We start from the raw sequence: 22,069 nt of genomic DNA, 5'->3' as shown, positions 1-22,069 counted from the left end.
GCCACCTTCTAGGTGTGCCGTTTTACTTACGGTGGACGTGGGGAGGCAACAATAGGATTCTGTGTGCAGCGCTGTTACAAAACTGTCGTTGTCAGAATCAATAAATATCTTGCCCATGTTTCTTTCTTCCTAAACCCCTTTGCACCAGGGTGTAAGACTCTTAAAGACCAGGAAACACCTGAGGATGTGGTGGAAACACGCTCTGAGCCAGGGATCTGAGTTTTAGCCGTGCCCTTTCTTTTGTCTTCGCCCTGTGGCTTCAGGTCCCCAGCCTCTAGCCCTGTAGACAGTCTCTGGATTGCTTTGTTTATATCCTTGGCCAAGTAGACAGTGTAGTAGAGCAGGGCCCAGAGAGCAGGAACCAACTATGTGGCTTGAATTTCCACTGGCAGGCGTCCGCCCGGATGTACACTGTGGGCAGGGTCAGCCTGAGTAGCAGCAAGTACAATACTGTGGTTTTAGTTTCTTTGGTGAGCAGGGTTTTTTTTTTCCCTTCCTAACTGTGCTTCTTGAGGTTAGGAACAGTGTCTTATTCATCTTCATGTCTCTCATACCTAGCCCAGTGTTTGGCACAGAGACGGTGTCCAGTCTCTTTAGGATAAAGAAACGTTGAAAGCCACATCTTAACAGGTCTCGTGTACTGTGGCCCAGAGGACATTGGAGGCTGAAGTTTATTTAAGTTATTATAAACTTATTTATAAATAATAATAAACTTTTTATAAATAAGTTATAAAGCTTATTTATAAACTTATTGAAGTTTATTTAAGTTTCATATCTTAACTGTGAAGTATAAAATAAACCCTTCCACCTCTGTTCCCATCCACCAGTGCTGTGAATAGAATTTGGCAAAATGCTAGATGGTTACTCAGCAGTGCCCTTTCTATAGCTGTCCCTGACAAGGGACAGTGTGAATTCTAGATCCAGTCAAGATTATTAAGAGATCATCTGATAAGCAAAAAAAGATCTAGCAAACTGAAACTGCATTAGGTCACCTAAGCAAGTCATTCTTAAGACTGAAGAATTTTAGTAGCAGGTTTTTAACCTTCTTTTGAATCACGCTGTAATTACCCTTGGAGATCATATGTTTTAAAGGGAGGATGGACTGGCTGACCAGATGCTAATCCTAGAATACATACTGCCTTAATTATTCCAGGAACTTTCACAGAGAAGCTGGTTTTATTTAAAATGTACAGCCAGTTACAGGAGAATCATGACCGTCTTTTGGGCTAAATTAGCATCAGAACATGGAGTGCTTCAGCTTGGACATCAAGCAAGGAGGACTCTGCTCTGTTTTTCTCTCTGAGAACTCTGCTCTTTACCACTTGGCTTTGTGTACTGAATCTTCTTCCCTCTTTAATAAACCATATTATTTTTCTTAAATCTGCTGTTGTTGCATGGTGTTTTGTTTTGTTTTGTTTTTTTTTCTCAATGGAGTAAATATTGGTACAGACTGTTTGGTGGAGGATGGATAGGTGACCAGAAAGAGGGGGATAAGAAGAAAGTGTTAGTCACTCAGTTGTGTCCGACTCTGTGACCCCATGGACTGTAGCCCGCCAGGCTTCTCTGTGCATGGAATTCTCCAGGCAAAAATACTGGAGTGGGTTGCCATTTCCTTCTCCAAGGTATCTTCCTGACCTAGGGATTGAACCCAGGTCTCCTGCATTGTAGGCAGATTCTTTACCAACTTAGCCACCAGGGAAGCCCTATGAGAAGAAAGGTGGTATTTAAAAGCTATAACTTAATGTGCTAAATTTTTGAATTTCTTTTAGGATAAGGAAACCTGCGTGGGTACCAACAATCAGAGCTACATCTGTGACACAGGACACTGCTGTGGACAGTCTCAGTGCTGCAGCTACTACTATGAACTCTGGTGTAAGTCCTTGCCTGGGGGTTTCTTGGTGTGCAGCCGTCTCAGTTCACCACCTCTGCTCATTGGGAAACTGAAGGCTGGTCAGCCTTGTTCCTTCTCTCTCGTGGCAGTGTTGGCGAGCAGACTCTGCTAGGTTCTGGAAGCAGTTCTTCTGAAGAGGAGGAGTGCTTCGGTGCTCTTTGGACACCATGAGCTAAAGACTGGAAAATATGGTCTGAGCCCTCCTAAGAGGCCATGGTTAGCAGATCTGCTGCAGAAGCTTCTGAGTGGGATTCTCTTGGATGCCCTCTCCAGGGTGTGCCAAACAGTGTCAACAACTTATGCCCTCTCACAGGCCAGCCCAGCTGCCTAGACTCCCCATCTTTGCAAAGAAAGGTTTGCAGCAGTGAAGCTGCTGTGGATGCCGGGCTGCTCTCTGGATAGCTGTAATGCCATTTTCTTGTTTAAAAAGAAACAAAACACTAGGACTTCCCAATTCCTCATAGATCCTCAAGGAGCCGCCTCTGTTTCTGAGGGTCCCTCTCAGTGGGATAATCTTTCCTTAGGTTGTGGCCAACAGAGCCCTCCTGGAGAGGAGGAATAGAGGTTCAGCCCCCTTTGTTCCTTCCCCAGATCGTAAACTGAAGTGTCTGGAGGCTTCTCAGTCCACCTAACCTGTTACTGTTAGCTCAAAGCCATTTTGAGTTGTCAGCCCCACCACCTTGTCACTGGCTCGGTGGAGGCCAGGACCACTTGCACCTTCTTGAGTTGTACAAGGATGGGGACATTGCCCTGGGCTTCAGGGAGTGACCTACACTTAGAGAGTTCACTGAAGCACTTTGTACTCTGATCTTCCTGAAACTCAGATGAGACACTGGGGATACTGGACAAAGAAGCGGGGAGGATGGGAGAGTCCTGAGGGCAGAGCGTTGCCAGGTAACCAGCACTACAGTGGTTCTCAAGCTGTCTGTTGATAGAGGGGGCAGTAGATTGTTTTCCCAGAGAATTATAAGCCCGCATCACTCCCTCCGTGTGGAGACAACCTTGGCCACTTGCTTCACATCCTTGCCATCACCTCCACCTCTGCCCTTTTCCCCCTTCTCCTTTCTGATCTCCCCATTCACCCCACATCAGGTATATGTCAGAAAGCAGCGAGAAAGGCTGTTGTTTAAAATGGAAAGGAAATTAGACTCTTGGCTGGGAAGCTTCTCCCTCTGGATGCAAACGATCTTGTAGCCAGTGGGAGTGGTTCCTACAAAAAAGACCTCTCCTCACCCTCGTACTTCCCTTTTGATGACTGGCTTTTCTGCCTCTCTGAGGAATTCCAGGGGTGATTAAGGGCAGACTCCTTCCCAAGGAGAGAACAGGGTTCAAAATGTCCCCATCAGTCCTCCAAGTACATAAGCAGCAGCAGCAGCAGCACAGGCAGGCCTGGAGTTGTTGGTGCTATTTTAGAAGGGGTGGGGCTGAGGGACTCACTGGAGAAACACAAAGTGCCAGGCAGGTGGACAGACTGTTTAAATGTTTCAAAATGCAGAAAACCACAGGGTTCAAATTCTCCCTCTCACCCCTTATTAAAACAAAAGTCAAGGCTGGGCTGCCAAAAAGCCACTGAGCTGTGGTGTTTTTCTGGGGCCCGGCCCAGGCGGCATCAGTTGCAGAAAGGATGGAGTTGCTGATGGCCCCCATCTCAGATTGACAGAGCCTCCTGAGGTGTTGGTGGAACAGACTCAGTAGCCACCAGGATTGGGTCATGAATGCCAAGGCTGGAGGTGAGGTGATGGAGACAGGGAGATGCGAGACACAGGCGTCAGGGAGGCAGGTGGTCTGGGAACCAGGCACTTCACCCCACGGGCCTAAGGAAAGCCAGGGGAAGAGCTGCACAGCGGCTAATCACTGCTCTAGTCGTGGTTAGCTGGGGAAAGGAGGAGGCCAGACAGAGACCAGTCTGGCCAGGGAGGAAAGATTCACCCCTGTACAACTTGGCCCGTGCTTGCCAAGTTCTCAAGAGACAGAGACTAAAAGCACAACTTCCTCTTTGTGCCCAGAAATGGCTTTTTGGTCAGAAGATGCCCAGTGAGTGTTCCGCCTCTCTCCGGAATTCTTGGTTTTTCTCCTTCTTGAGGGCCTGGCCTCGGCCAGATGTGGAGAGGAGGGAGGTCAAGTGTAGGAATGAGCCCTTTCAGTTCTCATCGGAACTGTGCTTCTGGTCACTTTGAACCCTGTTCTCTCTAATTGCCTCTGAACTCTGCCTGAAAATAATGGGCTTTGGGTTATTCTTTTTTCTTTTTCCTTTGGAAGGAAAGAGATCTCAGCCAGGAAACCCTTGGCAGAGTTTTTGTCAGACAGAGTACCTTTTTAACCATAGTTGCCTACCGGGAAGGCCTCGAGGAAAAATATATGCCATTTCCATCAACTCTCATACCACCGCTAAGCCAAATTTTCCTGTGTGCTGAGGACTGGCACACACACATGCAGAGCCCACTTTGCACAGACACACAGCACATCATAAACACACAGAGACCTAAACTTCAACCAGCACCCTTTCTCCACTGTCTCTTTAATCTCTCGTAACATAGGCCATTGTCATTAGTGGGCCTGCATCAGTTCAGGAGTGAAAGTCCTGTTTTACCACCGCCATGTTTGAGGCTTTAAGACTTGGCCTTATCATCCCATGCGTTTTTATGGCTCTTGTGCTTTCAATCATCATTCAATCGTTTATTCAGCAAACTCTTATTCCAGTGGTTTCAGACTTTGGCAAGCGTCTGCGTTTCCTGGAGGGCTTATTAAAGCATGGATTTCTGGGCCCAAGTCCTAGAGTTTTTGATTCAGTAGGTCTGAGGTGGACCTGAGAGTTTGCAATTCTAACCAAGTTTCTACTGGATGAGGTGGCCTCTTCTGTGTTAAAATGTGTAGGGAGATGGAATCCTTGCCATCAAGAAGGGAGTCTCTAAGCAGAGAGAGGAGATAATACAACATGCCTCACTACTAATGCAAAGTAGAAAGTGGAGTGTGTGTGCCAGGACCACTGGGTATGTGCTAGGAGAATTTGCTTTCGCTGGACAGAATTCAGGCAGGCTGCATGGAGGTGGTGGCATTTGAAGTAGGCCTTAAAGAAAGGGTGGATAGGATTTAAACACATGGAGAAGGATAAGATAACTTCTCAGGCAGAGGAACGCCAAACACCATAGGTCAAGGCTCCATGGGAAAGAAGAGAGCATGCATCACATTAACCTTTTCCCTGGGATCGTGGGGTTCACTCAGGGGAGATGAGGGTGCTGGTGTGCATAAAACTCTGCTGTGGGCTGGGCACCCAGTAAAGTCTGCACACATGTCAGCTCAACCTGCTCTAAGGACAACCCTGCCAGATATGCATAGCCCATTTCTCAGGACCTGGGATGTTCAGTCACCGGTCAGTCAGTTGTAGTTGAGTCGTGGGATTAGTGTGCCTCACACAAAGCTACCCCCTTCCAGAACTCTTAAGTGCCAAGCCAGAGGGTGGTGGGCCCAGATTGTGGAGGGTCTCGAATGTTCAGGTTTGAGAACTCTGCATGTGGACATTAACTCAATTATCCTCACAATGACCAAGTAGGTAGAAACTGTTATTCTCCCCATTTTATAGATGAGGGAAGTCAAGACAAAATGACCAGGGTCACAAAGCTAGAATATGAAACTTGTCCAGTCTTTCTGATGAAGTTGCAAGTCCTCTGAAGTCTTCATTTCCCAAATTCAGGCCTTTTCCACAGTGGAAAAGGATCGCCTTTTCCACTGTGGAAAGAGCTGTCAAGGGCTAAGGAGGACACCCACCATCCTATGGGGTAGGAGGAGAGCTAGTAGATAGTATACTTTGGCTTCCTAATGAGGAATTTCCTGCCAGTTGGGGAGTGGTGTTTTCCCAAGTGAACTCTGGGGGCACATGACTCAGTTCCTACATTGGACTGTGATTGTTTTTAAAAAACATGTTTTCCATTTTGCTTAGCATGACAAGCGTGCCCCACAATGAAGTCACAGCTTTCAAAGGTCATTGGGGAATGTAATCTGTGGGTAGATGTGTGTTTGGGGAGGAGGGCATGCTTCTGTCTTTCTCTGTGTGGCTCTTTCTTTTAGGTTTTTCTTTTAAAAACTTTCCTCCTTGTTTGTGAAAACTAGTGAAAAGATCAAAAGTTTGCACAGCTCCATAGGGACTAGTCTAGATGGTCCCCCTTTTAAAGATGTGGGGACATGGCTTTGACTAGAATCCAGTAGGATCTGTTGTGTGAGGGCCAAACAAGAATGCCTTCTGTCTTCCCACATTAACTCCATCAAGTGGGACCAGTCCTTAGGGGGCTTTTCTGGACCTATGCTAATGCTCCATTACTCCACTTGGCCCCTCCTGCTCCCACATCAGTTTTCCCCTAGTTTTGATCCATACTGTCACTTTGTGATACTGTATTAGAAATGCCGAAATTGGAACTCAGTTTGAGACTTTATATAATATCATACAAATGGTACATAGTAGGGAGAGTTTTTCTACCCATGCTAACCACAAGAAAAGGAGCAACTGATGGAATTTCACTAGACCTACGAGTTTTCTGGTGCTGTTAGATATGACTGCGGTAAGGTAACCCTTTGCCAAAGGGTTACAAATGCCTCTACTTGTCTCATTTCTTCCCCCAGTCTCCTTCCACCCTGCCTCATTTTTCCTTTAAAAAAAAAAGACAAGACCTCTTTTTCTATTATACTTCTAGTTCAGTGGAACTTAGGCTTTTTCTGGAACAAGGATTCTCTTAAGAATCTGAAGAACATTTGCAATCTTCTCCTCCAGAAGAGCCTATAAAGGATCAGTCTGGATAGGCTAGAGGTTATGCTCCGTAATAAACAAGTCCAAACTCCTGGAGGTCCTAAAACAACAGGTTTATTGCTCACACTCTGTCCATCACAGATTGGATGGGAGCTTTGTTCCTACTTCTTTATCCTCTGGGGCCAGACTGACCCTGAAGTCAGTCTAGAATGTTACGACTTGCTATAGCAGAAGGGAATCTAACGGAAGGTCTCTCATGAGCAAGAAATGTTCTGGCCTCTTAGTGACATCTATCACTTCCAGTCTCAATTTGTTAGTTAGAAGTAGCCCCAAAATGTCACCTAATCATAATGGGGCCAGGAAATTCAAGCCTACCCACATGCCAAGAAAGGGGAGAACCAGAAATATTTGGCCATCGTGAAAACCATGAAAAAAATCTCTGCTGTAAAAGCTAAGAAGTTTTGCCTTAGATCATATATAGTGCAGCACTAAGGTTTCAAGTTAATTTACCTTTAGGTAAGAAACAATTGGAAAAGTGACAGGAGGCAAAAAGTAGAGTTAGGTGCTGATTATCTCATGGGAGAATGTACTTTTAAAATTATGAGGTAACACAGAAGCATAAAGGATTGTGATATGATGCTAGGCAAGTTAATGTAGGTAATATAAAAAAGTGGTTAGCCCAGAATCTTTTAGACTTGACTCTAAAATATTCCCTAGTGGCTCAGAGGGTAAAGTGTCTGCCTGCAATGTGGGAGACCCGGTTCAATCCCTGGATTGGGAAGATCCCCTGAAGAGGGAAATGGCAACTCACTCTAATACTCTTGCCTGGAGAATCCCATGGACGGAGGAACCTGGTAGGCTACAGTCCACAGGGTCGCAAAGAGTCAGACACGATTGAGCAACTTCACTTTCTTTCTTTCTTTTTTAAAATGTTCTCAGAGAAAGGCTCTTCAGCAGATTGCATTTTGCTTACTTATGCCGCCTCCCTTGGGTGTGACCTAACCCTGCAAGGCTGGGAGCTGACCGGACCGTAGAGGCAGGAGATGTTACAGGGCAGCAGTGGGAAACCAGTTCAATCCCAGAGCTCCTTTCCAGGCTCAAAACCCCTCCCTGAGGGCTCCACTAACAGTATCCAGTCTCCGGTCAGCCAGTATTGAAAGAAGGGAAGTGTTTAAGTTAGATCAAGCAAATGTCTGCTGTGACTCTGGGAAGGACCACAAGGGAGACTTCGGACTTAAACTTAACGTCTGTGTTCTCTGGTTAGGAATGGGGTTTTTCTGTCTGCTAATGGGAAAAGGGGAAAAGATCCTCTCCTCATTGTCCTCCGCCTGTTTTGTCACCAGACCTCGGCAGAAATTTCTGTTGAACTGTGACATGTGCTATAAGCAGCAAGGTGCAGCAAGTGGTGTTGCCAGCCTGCCAGGGCTGGAAGGCAGTACTGCTGCCCTGTCTTACCCCGTAGGGGTGGCTCTGTGGGTAGATTGAGAGAGGACACCCCTGGGGGACAGAAAGAAACACCCTGGGTGTTGCCAGAGGCCACACCCTAAATTTCAGTGGGCTCTTTCAAAATATTGTGTTCTGGTACAAACAGGAGAAAAAAATCAGGGATTTATTCATTTGTAATTGTTTACCAGGAGAGAGAAGCTTTTTTTTTTTTTTTTAATATTCATTCTGATAAGAGTTATAGAAATACTTAACATGTTCTAAACACAAACTTATAGTTACAGAGCAGATGATTAAAAATAATATGTAACATTTATAATGGAAAAAATTGAAGTTCCTCAGAAATAGAGAGCAAATGAAAAATAATATAATCTAGTCTCATTTAATAAAAACTCACCTTAAAATTATTCCTCAGATTTATTTTAATTGAGAAAAAGTATTTTTTTCCCAAAGAAGTACATGTTCATCTTAGAAAATGCAGGAATTGCAGATAAGCAAAAAGGAAGAACTGGTAACAGAAAATCCTGTTGTCCAGGAATAATCTCATGGTTAACTTCCTTATCATCCCTCTGGATATTTATACTTTTTTAAAGCAAAAGTTGGGGTTATATTTTATGCTGTTTTGTAATTGCTTTTTTTTCCATTTAGTATTTGAAACGTCTTATGTAAAAAATAGTATTCTGTGGATAATTTTTTAAATGATCCATATCATTTCATTGTATGAAGACATTCCCAAAGGAATTCTTAAGCCTATTCAGAAATGTATTAATTTTTTTAAAGCCAGAAATAATAAAAATTAGTCACAGATATTTTTAAGTTTTAACTTACTTTGTTTCTAGTTTTATAATTTGAAAGAAGAAAATTTAAATTGGGATAAATTAAAATTTCTTCTCATAATCCCACAAATTAAAGATGTCACTATTTTTGTATTTTTCTTTCCAATCTTTTTTTCCCCTCTAATCTGTATTTATTTTTTAAAGCAAAATTCCTCATTTATTAAACAAATTAGAAGCCTTTTCTGTATACATGTGAAGATTGGAGAGGGGTTCTTATATTAGGGTTTGCCAGGATTCTCTAAATATGATCAAAGAAGAAGAAACGAGAAGAAACAGTCCACCTGAGGAAAGGAGAGCTATGGGCTTTTCCCCTGCTCCTCTACACCTCTCTGGAGCCAGGAGGAAGAAAGGGAGACCACTGATGCTTTCCAGTCTAAGCCAGCTGCAGGCAAAGCAAGGTGGGGGAGTGGATTGTTTGTGACGATGTGAGATGGAATTGTACCAGCTCATGTCAAGAGCGAGGAAGTTGTTTATACTCTCCAGGGAAGTAATGGGCTGAGGCAATTAGAATTTTTCCACCTCTAACTTCTGTGACTCTTGTATGATGGAGGCAAAGTGGTAGAGGAAAAAACTTTTATCAGGCAGTCCCTCCGGGGTCCTCTGCAACTGCTTTCTGCTGAGTTGTGGGGATTCTGAGGGGCTCTTCATTTTTGGTGGGGAGCCTGGGAGCCATCCTTGTGGGCCAGGGCTGGGGAGGGGAGATGGGCACCAAGAGGGGCTGAAGCATTTTCTCAGATCTCTTAAGAGAGGAAGGGCACATTGTCCTGAAAGGTAAGCATACTTAATGCCCACCAGACCAAAAATACAGGAGAACCTGGGGTGCTAGACCAACACCTCAGCACTCCTCCCCTCTCCCAAGAGCCTGGAGGCACCCCGGAATGAATAACCTCTTTTAAGGTCACTTTTCTTAACATTCTTGCCCTCTTCCATCCCACATATCTTTCACTCTGGTAGAAACATTTATGAAAATTGAATACAGGTTCTGAATGCAACTGCCAGGCAAGGCTCAACAGTACTAGCTTTGGCTAGGTGCACACCGTCCCAGAGTCGCCCTGTGCAGTGAGCAGCCCCTCCAGCTGGTGTCCCACTGGCATTCACGGTGTGCCTGCCCCTCTCGGTCTCTCCTTCCCTCCCAGGGTTCTGGCTCGTGTGGACCATCATCATCATCCTGAGCTGCTGCTGTGTCTGCCACCACCGCCGAGCCAAGCATCGACTTCAGGCCCAGCAGCGGCAGCATGAAATCAACCTGATCGCCTACCGGGAAGCCCATAATTACTCAGCGCTGCCATTTTATTTCAGTACGTACTCCAGAAGCCACCAAACCCACTCTCAGAGGGAGCGGGGTGGGTGAGGGGGATATGACACATAGACTGTGGGCCTCAGGGCTTGGCCTCTTTGTGCTAGAACAGGGTCTCAGAAGTGGGAACAAGAGGGTGTGCACCTTGAGCACGGAGAGGCCAGGGCTGTGGGTGTAGCCCCTGGGCTGCTCCATTCCACACTGGCTGGGTTCTCACTGCATCTCTGCTCCTTTAGATTTTTGTTAGGCATGTTGTTGAATGGTGTATGATGTGAATGAATTGAGATTTTGAGGTCAGTGGGCTTGAAATCTCTCCATTTTGCTTCCTGCCATGTGATATGCTTAAGCAGAGGCTGCCATAAAAAGGGCAGGAGTGGGAGGTGATATTGGGATTTCCTGAGAACCAAGAAACTCGATGATTCACTGAAGGGCACACTCACCTGACTTCCCTGGAGTTCCTTCCACTGATCTCTCAAAGGATTGGTGGAGGCCCAGTGGTACAGCCTGTCCAAAGGCATTCTGCAGTGTGTTCTACAGAATAAAATAGTTGTGAATTTAGAATTCCTCATCTAGAAGAATTAAGTGCTTAGCACAGTGGCTGGTGTATAGTAAGTGCTCAATAAATGCTAGCAATCACTTATAATTAGATCATCTGTGTCTCAAAACAGAAGATTACTCACCTGCCATATTCCTAATAAGCCTTGATGACAGGTCCCTCATCCTGCGTTGGTAAGCCACCTGCTATTGGTCTGAAGCAGGATGAGGTTTAGTGTGTCTTTCCAGCCATACTAGGGTGAGAGGCAACACAGATTTCCAGCCTCCCAGAGAAAGGCTCTCTTCATGATATACATCTGGAAAATTGGGAAAGTGGGTGCAAAGTGGAAGAAAGAAGTGTCAGGATGTTTTAAGTTAGGGCCCGTAACCCCAAGGCCTAGGGGATACAGATGGCAGACACAATCTGAGCCAGAAACATGAGACCTGGGTGCATGTGGAAACAGCTCCCTTCCAGACAGAACTCTCTTGGCCATTCACCACATTTGCTGAACCTCTTCCTTAACTCCAGATGAGCAAAAGTTCTTGCCTGTGAAACGGCTTTAGGGGCTCTCAGATTTCAAGAAGCTAGCATAGGTTACTCTTAGTTTGTCCCTCTTTCTCTGCAAAGTCCCTCACAGCTCTTTGTCCTGCCTGCACCTGAGAGTTGTCACTTGGTGGGTATGCTGCGGGTGGGATGAGATACCTGTTTAGTGTGAGCCTGCAGTCTGTCCTGTAACAATTGCCAGTGCAGTAATTTCTCCTCCCTACCTCCCCGTTTTAGGGTTTTTGCCAAACTATTTACTACCTCCTTATGAGGAAGTGGTGAACCGACCTCCAACTCCTCCCCCACCATACAGTGCCTTCCAGCTCCAGCAGCAGCAGCAGCAGCAGCAGCTGCCTGCACAGTGCGGCTCTGCAGGCAGCAGCCCCCCAGGCACCGACCCCACCAGGGACTCCCAGGGGGCTCAGAGCAGCCCCTTGTCCGGGCCCAGCAGAAGTAGCACGCGACCCCCAAGCATCACTGACCCTGAGCCCTCTGACGTGCCAGCAGACCCAGCAGCCACCAAAACCTCTGGCATGGAGCCCAGCGGCTCTGTGGCTGGCCTGGGGGAGGTGGACCCCACGGCCTTCCTGGACAAGGATTCCGAATGTAAGGAGGAGCTTCTGAAAGAGTACAGCTCCGAGCAGGGCAGCGCCCTCCCTGACAACAAAGACAAGACACCCGGCAGACACCGCCGCTTCACGGGTGACTCAGGCATCGAGGTGTGTGTGTGCAACCGGGGCCACCATGATGATGACCTCAAAGAGTTCAACGCGCTCATCGATGATGCTCTGGACGGGCCCCTGGACTTCTGCGACAGCTGCAGCGTGCGGCCACCTGGCGACGAGGAGGAAGGTCTCTGCCAGCCCTCCGAGGAGCAGGCCCGGGAGACCGGGCCTCCACACCTGCCAAGGCCGCCTGCCTGCCTGCTGCTGAACACCATCAACGAGCAGGACTCCCCAAACCCCCAGAGCGGCAGCTCCCCCAGCTAGAGCAGGCCCTGACTATACCTGAGAGCTTGGCAGTGCAACCAGGGTAGGGGAAAACCATGCGAGCAGCATTGAGTGACTGTGTTCCTTTTCCTGCACCCCCTGCTCCTGCATTTTCCTGCATCTCCAGGTACAGTTTGGGGTGTGGGTGGCTTGCCCCCCACAGAAGCACAGTGCCGTGGAGGGCTGAGAAGTTATCCTGTGACTCATTCCTCATACCCCACCCCGTTGCCCTTTACCTCTTTAAAAGTCACATCTCACTACCTGCTTGGGTCAGGGAGATGTGTGTTCAGAAGCCCCCAAGGAGGGAATGAGACCATGCCCTGAGGTGACTCTTGGTGATGGAATGGACGTGCTTTCCGGTGTTAGTTTATGACCACCTCGCTGCAGCTCTGTCCAGAGGAGGTGGCTAGTCTCAGCCTGGGATGAAGAAGAAAGCTCACAGAGGCCCAGGGATTGTCGCCCCTTGCTACCAGCATCTGTGGAGCCAGTATTGTGTTCTGCTGTGGTGGGGAGAAGAGTTGACTGGCAGTTGTGTGGTGGTTTGGTAAGGGACTTGTGCTCTCAAATTCCAGGTGACAAGCTCACGGTGCCAGGGTGTCCTGGAGGGGCCCCTCCCTTCTCAGCAGGATCTGGCTGGCGGCAGGCTGGTTCCAGGCTGGAAGATTATATACCTGCCTTTTGTTTTGTTTTGTTTTTTAAAGAAAAAAACAACAACAAAAGCAAGCTGAAAACAAGAACTTGACCAATGGGCAGGCAAGAATTCTGTTATGGAAAAGGGAAGTTTATGTCTTTTTCTCAACTTGGCCTTCAAAGAGCCTGGCTATAGTTGAGCCAGGAGATACATAATGTGCAGGCTTGGGTGGGGGCTGTCTCTGGAATTCCTGTGGATGAGCAGGAGGCCCTGCAGTATGGCAGCGGGTGGAGGTGCAACTTCCTATTGTCTCTGCCCTTTGATCTGCACCCATGGGTGACCAGTGCCCTCCCCCCGTCCCAGACTCACGTCTGCCGGCCTGCACGTCTCACTGTTCTGTACGAACAAATGAGGCTGTGGGTCCTGAGAAAGGGCAGGCCCACAGTCTGGCTCTCACACAGTATTTTCTCTTGATTCTGAATTAAGTTGTTTTGTTTATTTGTTTGTTTTTTCATACTGACCACTTGGGGAAAAAATGCCTTGGTTATCTGTGGTTTTCATGCCCTTTGCCTGCTCCGCACCACCCCTTGAGTGGGGTATCTAATTTTTGTAGCCTATGTAAAGAGTCTCAGTGGCCCAGATAGGAGGGTGTAGGCAGCCCTGCTGAAGGACCACAGGATCCTTAATTCCTGTAGTTTTGCTTCAGAAACCAGGTGAGCTTTGATGGGAATAATCTGAATGGAGAAAGCAAACTGCCGAAACTAACATTCCCTGCCCAGCCCTGTTCACATGAAGAGCTTGGTTCTTCCCCCACTCTTGAATAATGATATTCAGAGTAGGCGTTGACGTTTTGGTTAAGAAAGGAAGGCATATATCTGTATATATATGAATACACACGTATCTATGTGTATGTGTATATATATGTATATATATATAAACACATACACACAAAATAGACAAAGCTGAGGCTGTGAGGTGAACAAGTGTCTGCATTTGGAGTCCACAAAACCAAAATCCATGTTGAACAAGTGCAGTCTGTATACGATGACTTTTCCAGTAACCTGTGTGTGTCTGTCCATTGTGTGTGAGCCCCCAGCCCTGTTTTCCTGTGAATATACTTTGAACGGCAGCCACTCTGTTCACATTACCCATGCGTTCGGAGCAGGCGCGGCCCTCTCAAGGTAATTTATTTTACGCATTTACTGTTTACTGAGCAAATGTCTGACTGTGCACTTGGGTGTCAGCAGTGCTGTTGACGGCAGTCCCCACGTTTGCCAGAGATACTGTGCTCCAAGTAGAGGTTTTACTCTACCCCTCACTGCAATTTGCACATTGCTCCATGGACACATGGAGGCCTGTGTCCTGTTCCCTGTAAGCGGAAAGCTCTCTGAACCTGTCCGCTTTCCCCAGCTGCTCCCAGCCCTCAGCATCGGCCCCCAGGAGGGTCCAAACCCCCTCGGGACAGAGGGCCAAGGTGGAACCTCAGACAGAAGCTTGACTGGATCTTCAGGGTCAAGCTCAGACTGGCTTTGGCCCAGGCATCGGCCCTACCCAGAATTGCCAGGAGGCTTTGATGGCCACCACAGTGCCATAGGGCTTACCTCCCTCTGCTGAGAGTCCAGCACATGGCTGACGTGTGGCCAGAGCAGGCAGGAGTGTGCCTGCAGCCCCCCTCAGATGCCTTTCCTGACGCCTTTTTTTTTTTTTTTTTTAATCCCACACAACTCACTGAAGTGTCTCAAAGGCTATCAAGTTTTACCAAAACGAACCCTGTTTGAGTTAACTGGTTAAAGGGGTGGATTCTGGCCCTCTGAAGATTCCTTCTCCAGTCAGGGTGGGGAACTGGTCTGCAGGTTTACTGCTGGCTTCACTGCAGTGTCTGACCCTAAAGGCACGAGAAGAAAACGAAAATGTGGCGGGTGGAGCTGGACTAGAGTCCAGTGTCACCGCCTGGCCCCCTGCTACATGAGGCTGCCCTGCACATGGAAGCACGGGAGTAGGGAGCTGAAGGACCCTTGAGGGGCTGGGGAGATTTGAGGGAGCCTGGTGTTCCAGGCAAATGAGAAGGGATGGGTCAAGGGTTTGGTGCTACAGTCGGAAGATTTGCAATTGCTAACACATTCCTGTGTGAGGCACATCACCCTTTGTCAGTTATTGTGAATATGTGTATTTTAAGCAATAAGATTCAGCTGGTCAGACTTTTCTGGGCAGTCTTGTTGACACATTTCCTGTGCTGTGATTGTTCTGAAGACAGAGTGGCTCTAACCACTGTGAGAAGCCCAAATAAAATCCATCCCCAAAACCTGATTACGCTTTTTCCTTGCAATGCTTGTTCCTTTTTCCTCCTCCCCTTGAGATTCCTCACCTTCTGCACATGGAGGCCAAGAGACATCACAGCCATCAGGACAGGTACTTGGGCTGAGGGCACTTTCTGTCCTGAGGACTTCCCCCCAAAACCCTTGCTCTGCCAAGAGGATATTTCTGAGTTCTTCATAAAGTCCCACAAACAGGTTAAAAGCAAACCCCTCCAAAAGCAGAAACATTTTGTTAGAGACTCTGTAGCTAAGACATTTAAAGGAAGCGAGCCCTTCTGGGGAACTCTTGTATTGGTATGGTAGAGTTGTGGGTGGGTGCTTGGCCTTGGAATTTAATATACAAAAAAATGCAGCATGGAGCCCCTATTTTGTGCTCAGCACTGTGCTGGGTCCTGAGGAGAATGGGAAAGAAATGTGTAAGACAAGGCCCCTCCTTCTGGAAGTTCAGTTACAGTGGAGAGGACGAAGTAAACTCATGTGAAATAGCTAACCAGCAATGTGAGGGCGGTTGAGAGGAAGTGGGCACTACAGATTCAGAGAAGCTTGAGGAGCATGGGGGGTAGTGTAGGGCTTGCCTTCCAGGCAGGGACCACAGGACTGATTTTCAGGCTGCTGGGAGCCACTGGTGTGCCGACATCTGCCATCATGGGCCCATGAGCCTTCCTTCAGACTTACTGTCACTTTACCCTCTGCCTAAGACTGTCCTCTTAGCACTTTGAGTCAATGGTATTAAAGTCCCTTCTCCAAGACTGGGAAGGAACAGCCTCTGCCTCTACCCAGATGGGGGGAACACTCCGACCCAGCGAGACTTCTCTGGGCCACACGCAGGTGGGCAAAGCAGGATGATGAGTACCCACAGAACCCTCCCTTGAGGCCTTGCCTCCCCAGGTGGGGTGATGGGCCAGTAGGGTATGCTGACAGAGAGCGTTGTCTTCTCTAACCCCTGGGTTTGCCCAGCAGCCAGCCCTGTGGTTTCTGAGAGCCCAGTAAAGCCAGGCATGCTCCCGACCCCATTTGACCATGGGCCAGAGGATGCTGCCCTGGCCCTTCAGTGACTCTGGTGGGATGGTTGCTGCCTAGTTCCTTCTAAACTGCTGGGCTCCTCTAGGTAACCCCAGGGGAGCCATTTGACATCCAGGGACAGTTACGTTCTGAAGGAACTGGCAGAGCATATCATTCTTAGCTTTTAAGCTAAGGTCTGAATGGCACAAAAACAGAATGGTACAGCTATTGCAGGGTGCATACCAGAGGCTGTCCGTATACTCAACTGCCCAGGTCAGCGACCCTCGCACAGCACCCCAGGCTCCTGGGTCACTGAGTTCCTGATTTCTCAAATGAGGTGCAGCATTTGCTGTCTACCACCCCTGGTGACCAAGTTCAGGTGGGGACCATACCAGTTCCTGAAAGCACAAAACAGTGGATTTGATGAACAAGAATTTGAAGAAACACCCCCTACTGTCCAATTTCCTATATTTTCAGCCGGGGGCAAAAAAATGAAGGTTTAGCTCAGGAGAAGGAGCAGGAAGTGGGTTTGGCTGACTTGAAACCTGCTGGAAACTGTTTTCATTGGAAAGGGCTGTGGGTCTTGGGAGATGTTTGGGATACAGTTCCCAGCTGGGACAGGCAACTGGACTTCCTTAACAGCTGAGCACTTATGAGCACCTATCATGTGCTAGGCACTGGGGATGCAATATGCCTTAGACCGGGCCCCTCTTTAGAAGACTGAATAATAGTCTATCAAGGGAGAAAGGCACATGAACAGTTTTAGGAGTATATGGTAAGTACCATGAAGCATGTGTACACAGGGTGCTGTAGAGGAGAACGCAGCCCACCTGAGGGTTCAGGGCAGCCTTGCTGGATCCGGGACCTCTAAACTGAGCTTGCCAGGTGAAGAAAGGTGTAAGGGCAATTCCAGGCAGGCAGTCTGCAGATTATTGAATGCCTACTGTATGCCAGGTGCTGAAAAGCAGACAAAAAAAGTGTGGGAAACCTAAAACAGGAGAATGTGGTCATGTCTAAAACTGAGCAGTTTCATCCCTCTAGGTAATTGCCGTCTGGAAAGCGACAGAAGATGAAACTGGAGAGGTAAGCTGGTAATAAAAAGATTTTCATGTGTCCTTATTTATTGACTTTATTAACCCAGGTCTTTAGTATAAGCATCTTACCTATATTTTAGCCTCAAAGCAGCCCTCTGAAGTATGGACTGTTAATTATTCCTGCTTTATTAATGGGGATGAAGCATTCAGAGGAGTTAATTAACTGGTCCAAGATCACACAGCTGGTGGAGTTGTGGTAGAGCCAGGATTAAAACTCACATCTGTTGATTGCCAAACTACTGCTTAACTAGTTGGCCAGAGAGTGGAGAGTTGTATCATTTGGGCTCACAAGCCAGGTGAAGAACTTTTTCTTTTCAAAGGTGAGAGGGAACCAGAGAAGGATGTGTTGAGCAGGGGAGTAACGTGGTAGCAATTGAATCAGAAATGGCTTCCTCTGGAGCTACTTTATTCCCTCTTCCTCTCCCCTTGCCTTCTTATGAGCCCCCACAGAGGCCCCACACCCAGCCAGCTTCCACCTACCAGAGCCCCTCAGTGCTGAAATGGCAGGTGGTATCTGCTTCAGTACCCCTTGGAAACACTGTAAAAGATTCAGGAGTTATTTGGACCTTCTTTGTATCTCTTCCTTGCAAGAGTGTTTTTCTCTGCCTTGGAGATTAGGAAAAAAAGCTTTTGTGGCAGTTGAGAGGGAGAAGAGGATTTTTGTTTGAGCTAAAATTTCTCCTCTTTCTGTATCAGCCTGCTCCTTGCCACAATTTAACCTTCCATTGTGCATCTTCAATCTAAGGAGTCTCAAGAAACCTAATCCCACTGGAAAACGTTACAGAACACCCTGGTTTTGGAACTGTGCAAAGTTGTCTTTGGGGTCTCCACCCACTTCTCAGTTCCCAGCCTGCCCTGGCTCCAGCAGGAAGGGGGGCAGTGGGCAAGGCCATCTGGAGCAGCAAGAGGGGGCCCTCCTGTGGTCCTGTCCTGCAGACACCCATTTGGATACCTGCTCCTCTCCCTGACGAAGCTGGTAGCTTTTGGGAGGGTTGTGTAAAACCCTTAGAGAAGGCCTGATTTGGTGGGTCTGGACATAGGCACTGATAATAAAACCAGAATCTGTTAAGGCACTGAACAGGAAATGCAGATTCATATTTGGTCCTTAGCAAGCCTCTGAGGTAGGTGGTACTATTTCTACACGCCCATATTACAGATGAGAACACAGAGGTTCAGGAAGGCCTAGTCAGTGGCCTATGCTCACTGGTCCGTAAATGACGACTCTGAGAGAACTTGCTCCTGCAGCCTGACCTCTTATCTTTTGTAACTTCTAACAGTGTGGACCTCTCTTCTCACACAGCCCTTTCTGCTTTTCTTCCTCACCAGAACCTCAGATAATGGCAGCCCAGGTGGTAAGTTACCCCACTTTCCCAACGAGAAGCCAACAGTGAGCCTAAGAGTCAGAGCCTGAGATCCCTGGGGACCAGAACCTGGGGACCAGAACCCGGGGCCGCCTCTTGCAGGCCTCCCCCAACCCCTCTAGAGCCTCTGTGATTAGATTCCTGTCCTGAGATGGGTGTTTGTCCCCGTGAGCGCCCCTGGAGAGAGGCTCTTTATATGCTGCGTGTTTAGTGGCCACCAGAGGCCGACCAGGACGTTCACACACCCCCTCCACCCACACCCCACAGCTAGGTCACCAGCGAGGGGCTCTTCTCCTCCCCTCAGAATGGGGACTTTGGGGAACCACTCTTCTGAAGGACAGGGACAACCTGTTTCTCCTGCGAAGGCTAGCTCTTACAACTCCTAAAAACTGATCATTAAATTTTCAGGCGTTTATGAGCTATTTAATCAGAAAACTTATATAAGCTTGCAATTGAGTAAATTATATGTAAAACAAAGGTAATAAATATACAAAACTGATCATTTCCTAATTATTTTACTACATTGCTATTATCTATGCCCTTGAGGTTTATGTCTATGTAGGGTGGGAATACTGTATAATGGTATTAACTGTGTAATATAATGGCAAATAGTATGTTATGCTACTGTGAGTCTCCGCAGCTCCTGTGTGACATTATATTGGTGGCTTGAAATTGGTCACGATGGAAATGTTCATACCACCGTGATCAGCAAACATTGCAAATCAGGGCTATTCCCTCTCACCAGCACCAAATAACTTGTGTTGTTTAATGTTTATTTGCCATCACACCACTACCCTGGTTAAGGGCAGTCTGAGGCTGAAAAGGTGGCTGTAGGGTCTTGATGAAGAACTTCGAGCTTTGCCAAAGATCTGTATTTCCTTCTGCATAAGGAGTTAGGGTTCTTTTATCACCAGACCAATTAGTTGAGTGATGTAGAGCATCTGACTCATTTCTTTTGTGTGTCTGACCTTCTGCTTGTCAGGTTGTCATTCAGCCAAAAGAACACAAGAGGGCTCAATCTTGAATTCCAGAGATGCTGGGGCAGACAGTGTCCCTGGAGGTCTCCACACCCATTTGCAGCCCAGGCAGGTGCTCACATGCACACACGATTCCACACCAAGGAACAGAAGCTGAGCACTAAAAAGATTTAGGTCGGTGGGAAAAGGCCTTCCAGGCAGGACAATGGCAGTTTGGGCAGGTGTCAGAGGTCACTTCCTGAAAGGACACTCAACTCTGTACTCTCTCTCCCCAGCCAGACAGCCAAGCCCTTCTGCACAGATGCAGAAGACCTGTGGGGAGAGCGTGCTGGCTCCTCATTCCACATCACTGAAATATTCTGGGTTCTTGCCCTAGGGCACGTCATCACCCCACATGCCTGCCCCCCCGGCCCTCAGGTTTCTCCTCTTCACCTCTCATTTCACGGCCAGTCAATGGTCTGAATCAGTAGTTGGGGAGTGGTTGATTCCATCCCAGTTACACTCGCCCACCTCTTCTAAAGGGGATGTTGCCCACCTATTCCTTTCAGAGTCTGAGCAGATTGGAGCACTTCCCTCCTCCAGCTGGGCCGCTCTCCACTTTCTGAGCCGAGGGTTGCTCAGCTCTGGATCAGCAACCAGCCGATGGGGTCAAGGGACCCGGGAGAAGGAGGGGGCCATCTCCAGTTTAACCCCATTCTCATAAGCTCACGGGTGGTGTCATCTCTCTCGGCTGCCTGTGCTCTGGGCTGAGTCAGCCACAGCTGCCCACTGACTCCTCTGGGCTCTTTAGTAAGGCCTCAGGGTCATGGACAGGGAAGGCTAGGACTGAGTTGGGGGCCAGGAGTCAGGTACCCCTGGATTAGCAAAGCTCTTTGAAGGAAGAAGATGCTGCTGTGATGGAAAACCTTGACCCTGCCTCCTTGTGGGGCTCCCTTGATTTCATCTGTCTGGAACTTGGCCAGGAGGGTCTCAGGCTTGCCCTGCCAGCCGGTCCAGAGCCCTTCTCCAGTCGGAAGGATTGGGTCACTGATGATCTGACCCTGGTCTGGCTGGCCCCAGGGAGCTGTGGTTGGGGCCTCTGTCTCGGCTAAAGAGCAAGGGCCAGTTTCTCCCAGGGCATCTCAGGACATCGTTTGCTTGCAGACTGGCTAGCGGCCAAGGTTTAAAGATGCTGGTTTTAAGGTTTGAAGAAGGTTCTGTTTTCTAGTAAGGCGTTTACAGACTTCCTGGGGTTTGGGGGTGGGGAGTGGGGACAGAGCCTCAGTGCTTCAGCAGAAGGCTGCTGTGGAAACCCTTCCCTGGTCGTGGTTACTCCAGTACAGAAGAAGGAAAAGGAGACCTGCCAGTCTTTGGGGAACAAGACAAGAGGGAGGGGTAGTGCTGGGTTGAGTTTGTGGATTACAGACACCTCTCCCAAAGACAAACCTTTGAGGTACACACAGCAATCACTGGATCAAAGCCAACATGACCTGCTGCTCTACTTTCAAAGTGTAAACTCAATCCCACTACTTCTTGCCATCTCCACTGCCATCCCCAGGGTGTAAGCCACCATCATTTTGCTCTCAGGGACCAGCACAACCTCCTCCCCCAGCCCCACTCTCATCTCTCTGCAGACCAGTTTCCACTTGGATGATTTTTTAAAAATATGAACCAGATATTTCCACCTAAATGTATTAACCTTCCTATGACTTCCTCTCATATCTGGACTGGAAACCGAAACTCCTTCCTCCCACTTAGAAACATTCCATGGGACCTGGCCCTGCCTGCAGTCTGACTTCATCAGGGACCATTCCTCCCCTCATTGGCCCGAACAGAGGCTGTAGACTGCGGCGTGGCCTCTCCTACCTTGAGAACCTCTTCTCTGTTGCTCCCTCAGCAGGGGGCTCCTCCCCCAAGTCTTCATGCCTCCCCCACCCTTTCATTCACAGCGGCCTCCCCCACCTCGGCCATTCCCCTTACATCATCAGCACTGAATATAACTGACTCCAAATTGACTCCAAAGCACTTATGAGTCTCTGAAATGTTCATTTGTGAGCCCTCATTAGAATTTTAAGTTTCATGAAGCCAAGTAGCCTGAGGGTCCAAAGACAGTAAGTGAGCGGCACGTAGTAGGTGTTTAATAAAATACTTGTTGAAAGAAACAAGTGAACAAATGAAGGAGCTGCTCAAGGACCTTTGGAGAAAGAAACTTTTATGCACATCACTGCCAGGGCTACAGGCTGGGAAAGAAGGCAGACGGGGCAGGGAGGAAGAAGGAATGGTGGGGGAGGGTGGGGGAGCTCCTCTAATTGTGTGGGGTGGGGGTCACATAGGGTGGAGTCATGAGGTGCTACCCTCAGCCTGGGCTTCCTTCCAGGCCTGGCGCACCTTGATCTTCACCTTGAAAGGTTTGATCTGCAAGACGAGACTGGCATTGC

General features: G+C 48.1%; 1 protein-coding gene across 1 annotated transcript; it reads left to right on the top strand.

The window, feature by feature from the left end:
• Positions 1-404: 404 nt before the first annotated feature.
• Positions 405-15,210, top strand: WBP1L (WW domain binding protein 1 like). Its single transcript, XM_040254165.1, has 4 exons — positions 405-470; positions 1,770-1,872; positions 10,045-10,206; positions 11,521-15,210. Exons 1-4 carry the CDS (start codon positions 405-407, stop codon positions 12,270-12,272), a joined length of 1,083 nt encoding a protein of 360 aa, XP_040110099.1. The 3' UTR covers positions 12,273-15,210.
• The last annotated feature ends 6,859 nt before the right edge of the window (positions 15,211-22,069 follow it).

The sequence above is a fragment of the Oryx dammah genome, unplaced genomic scaffold (genome assembly GCF_014754425.2).
Source record: "Oryx dammah isolate SB20612 unplaced genomic scaffold, SCBI_Odam_1.1 HiC_scaffold_14, whole genome shotgun sequence".
NCBI lineage: Eukaryota > Metazoa > Chordata > Mammalia > Artiodactyla > Bovidae > Oryx > Oryx dammah.
This window is presented reverse-complemented; position numbering and strand designations above follow the sequence as displayed.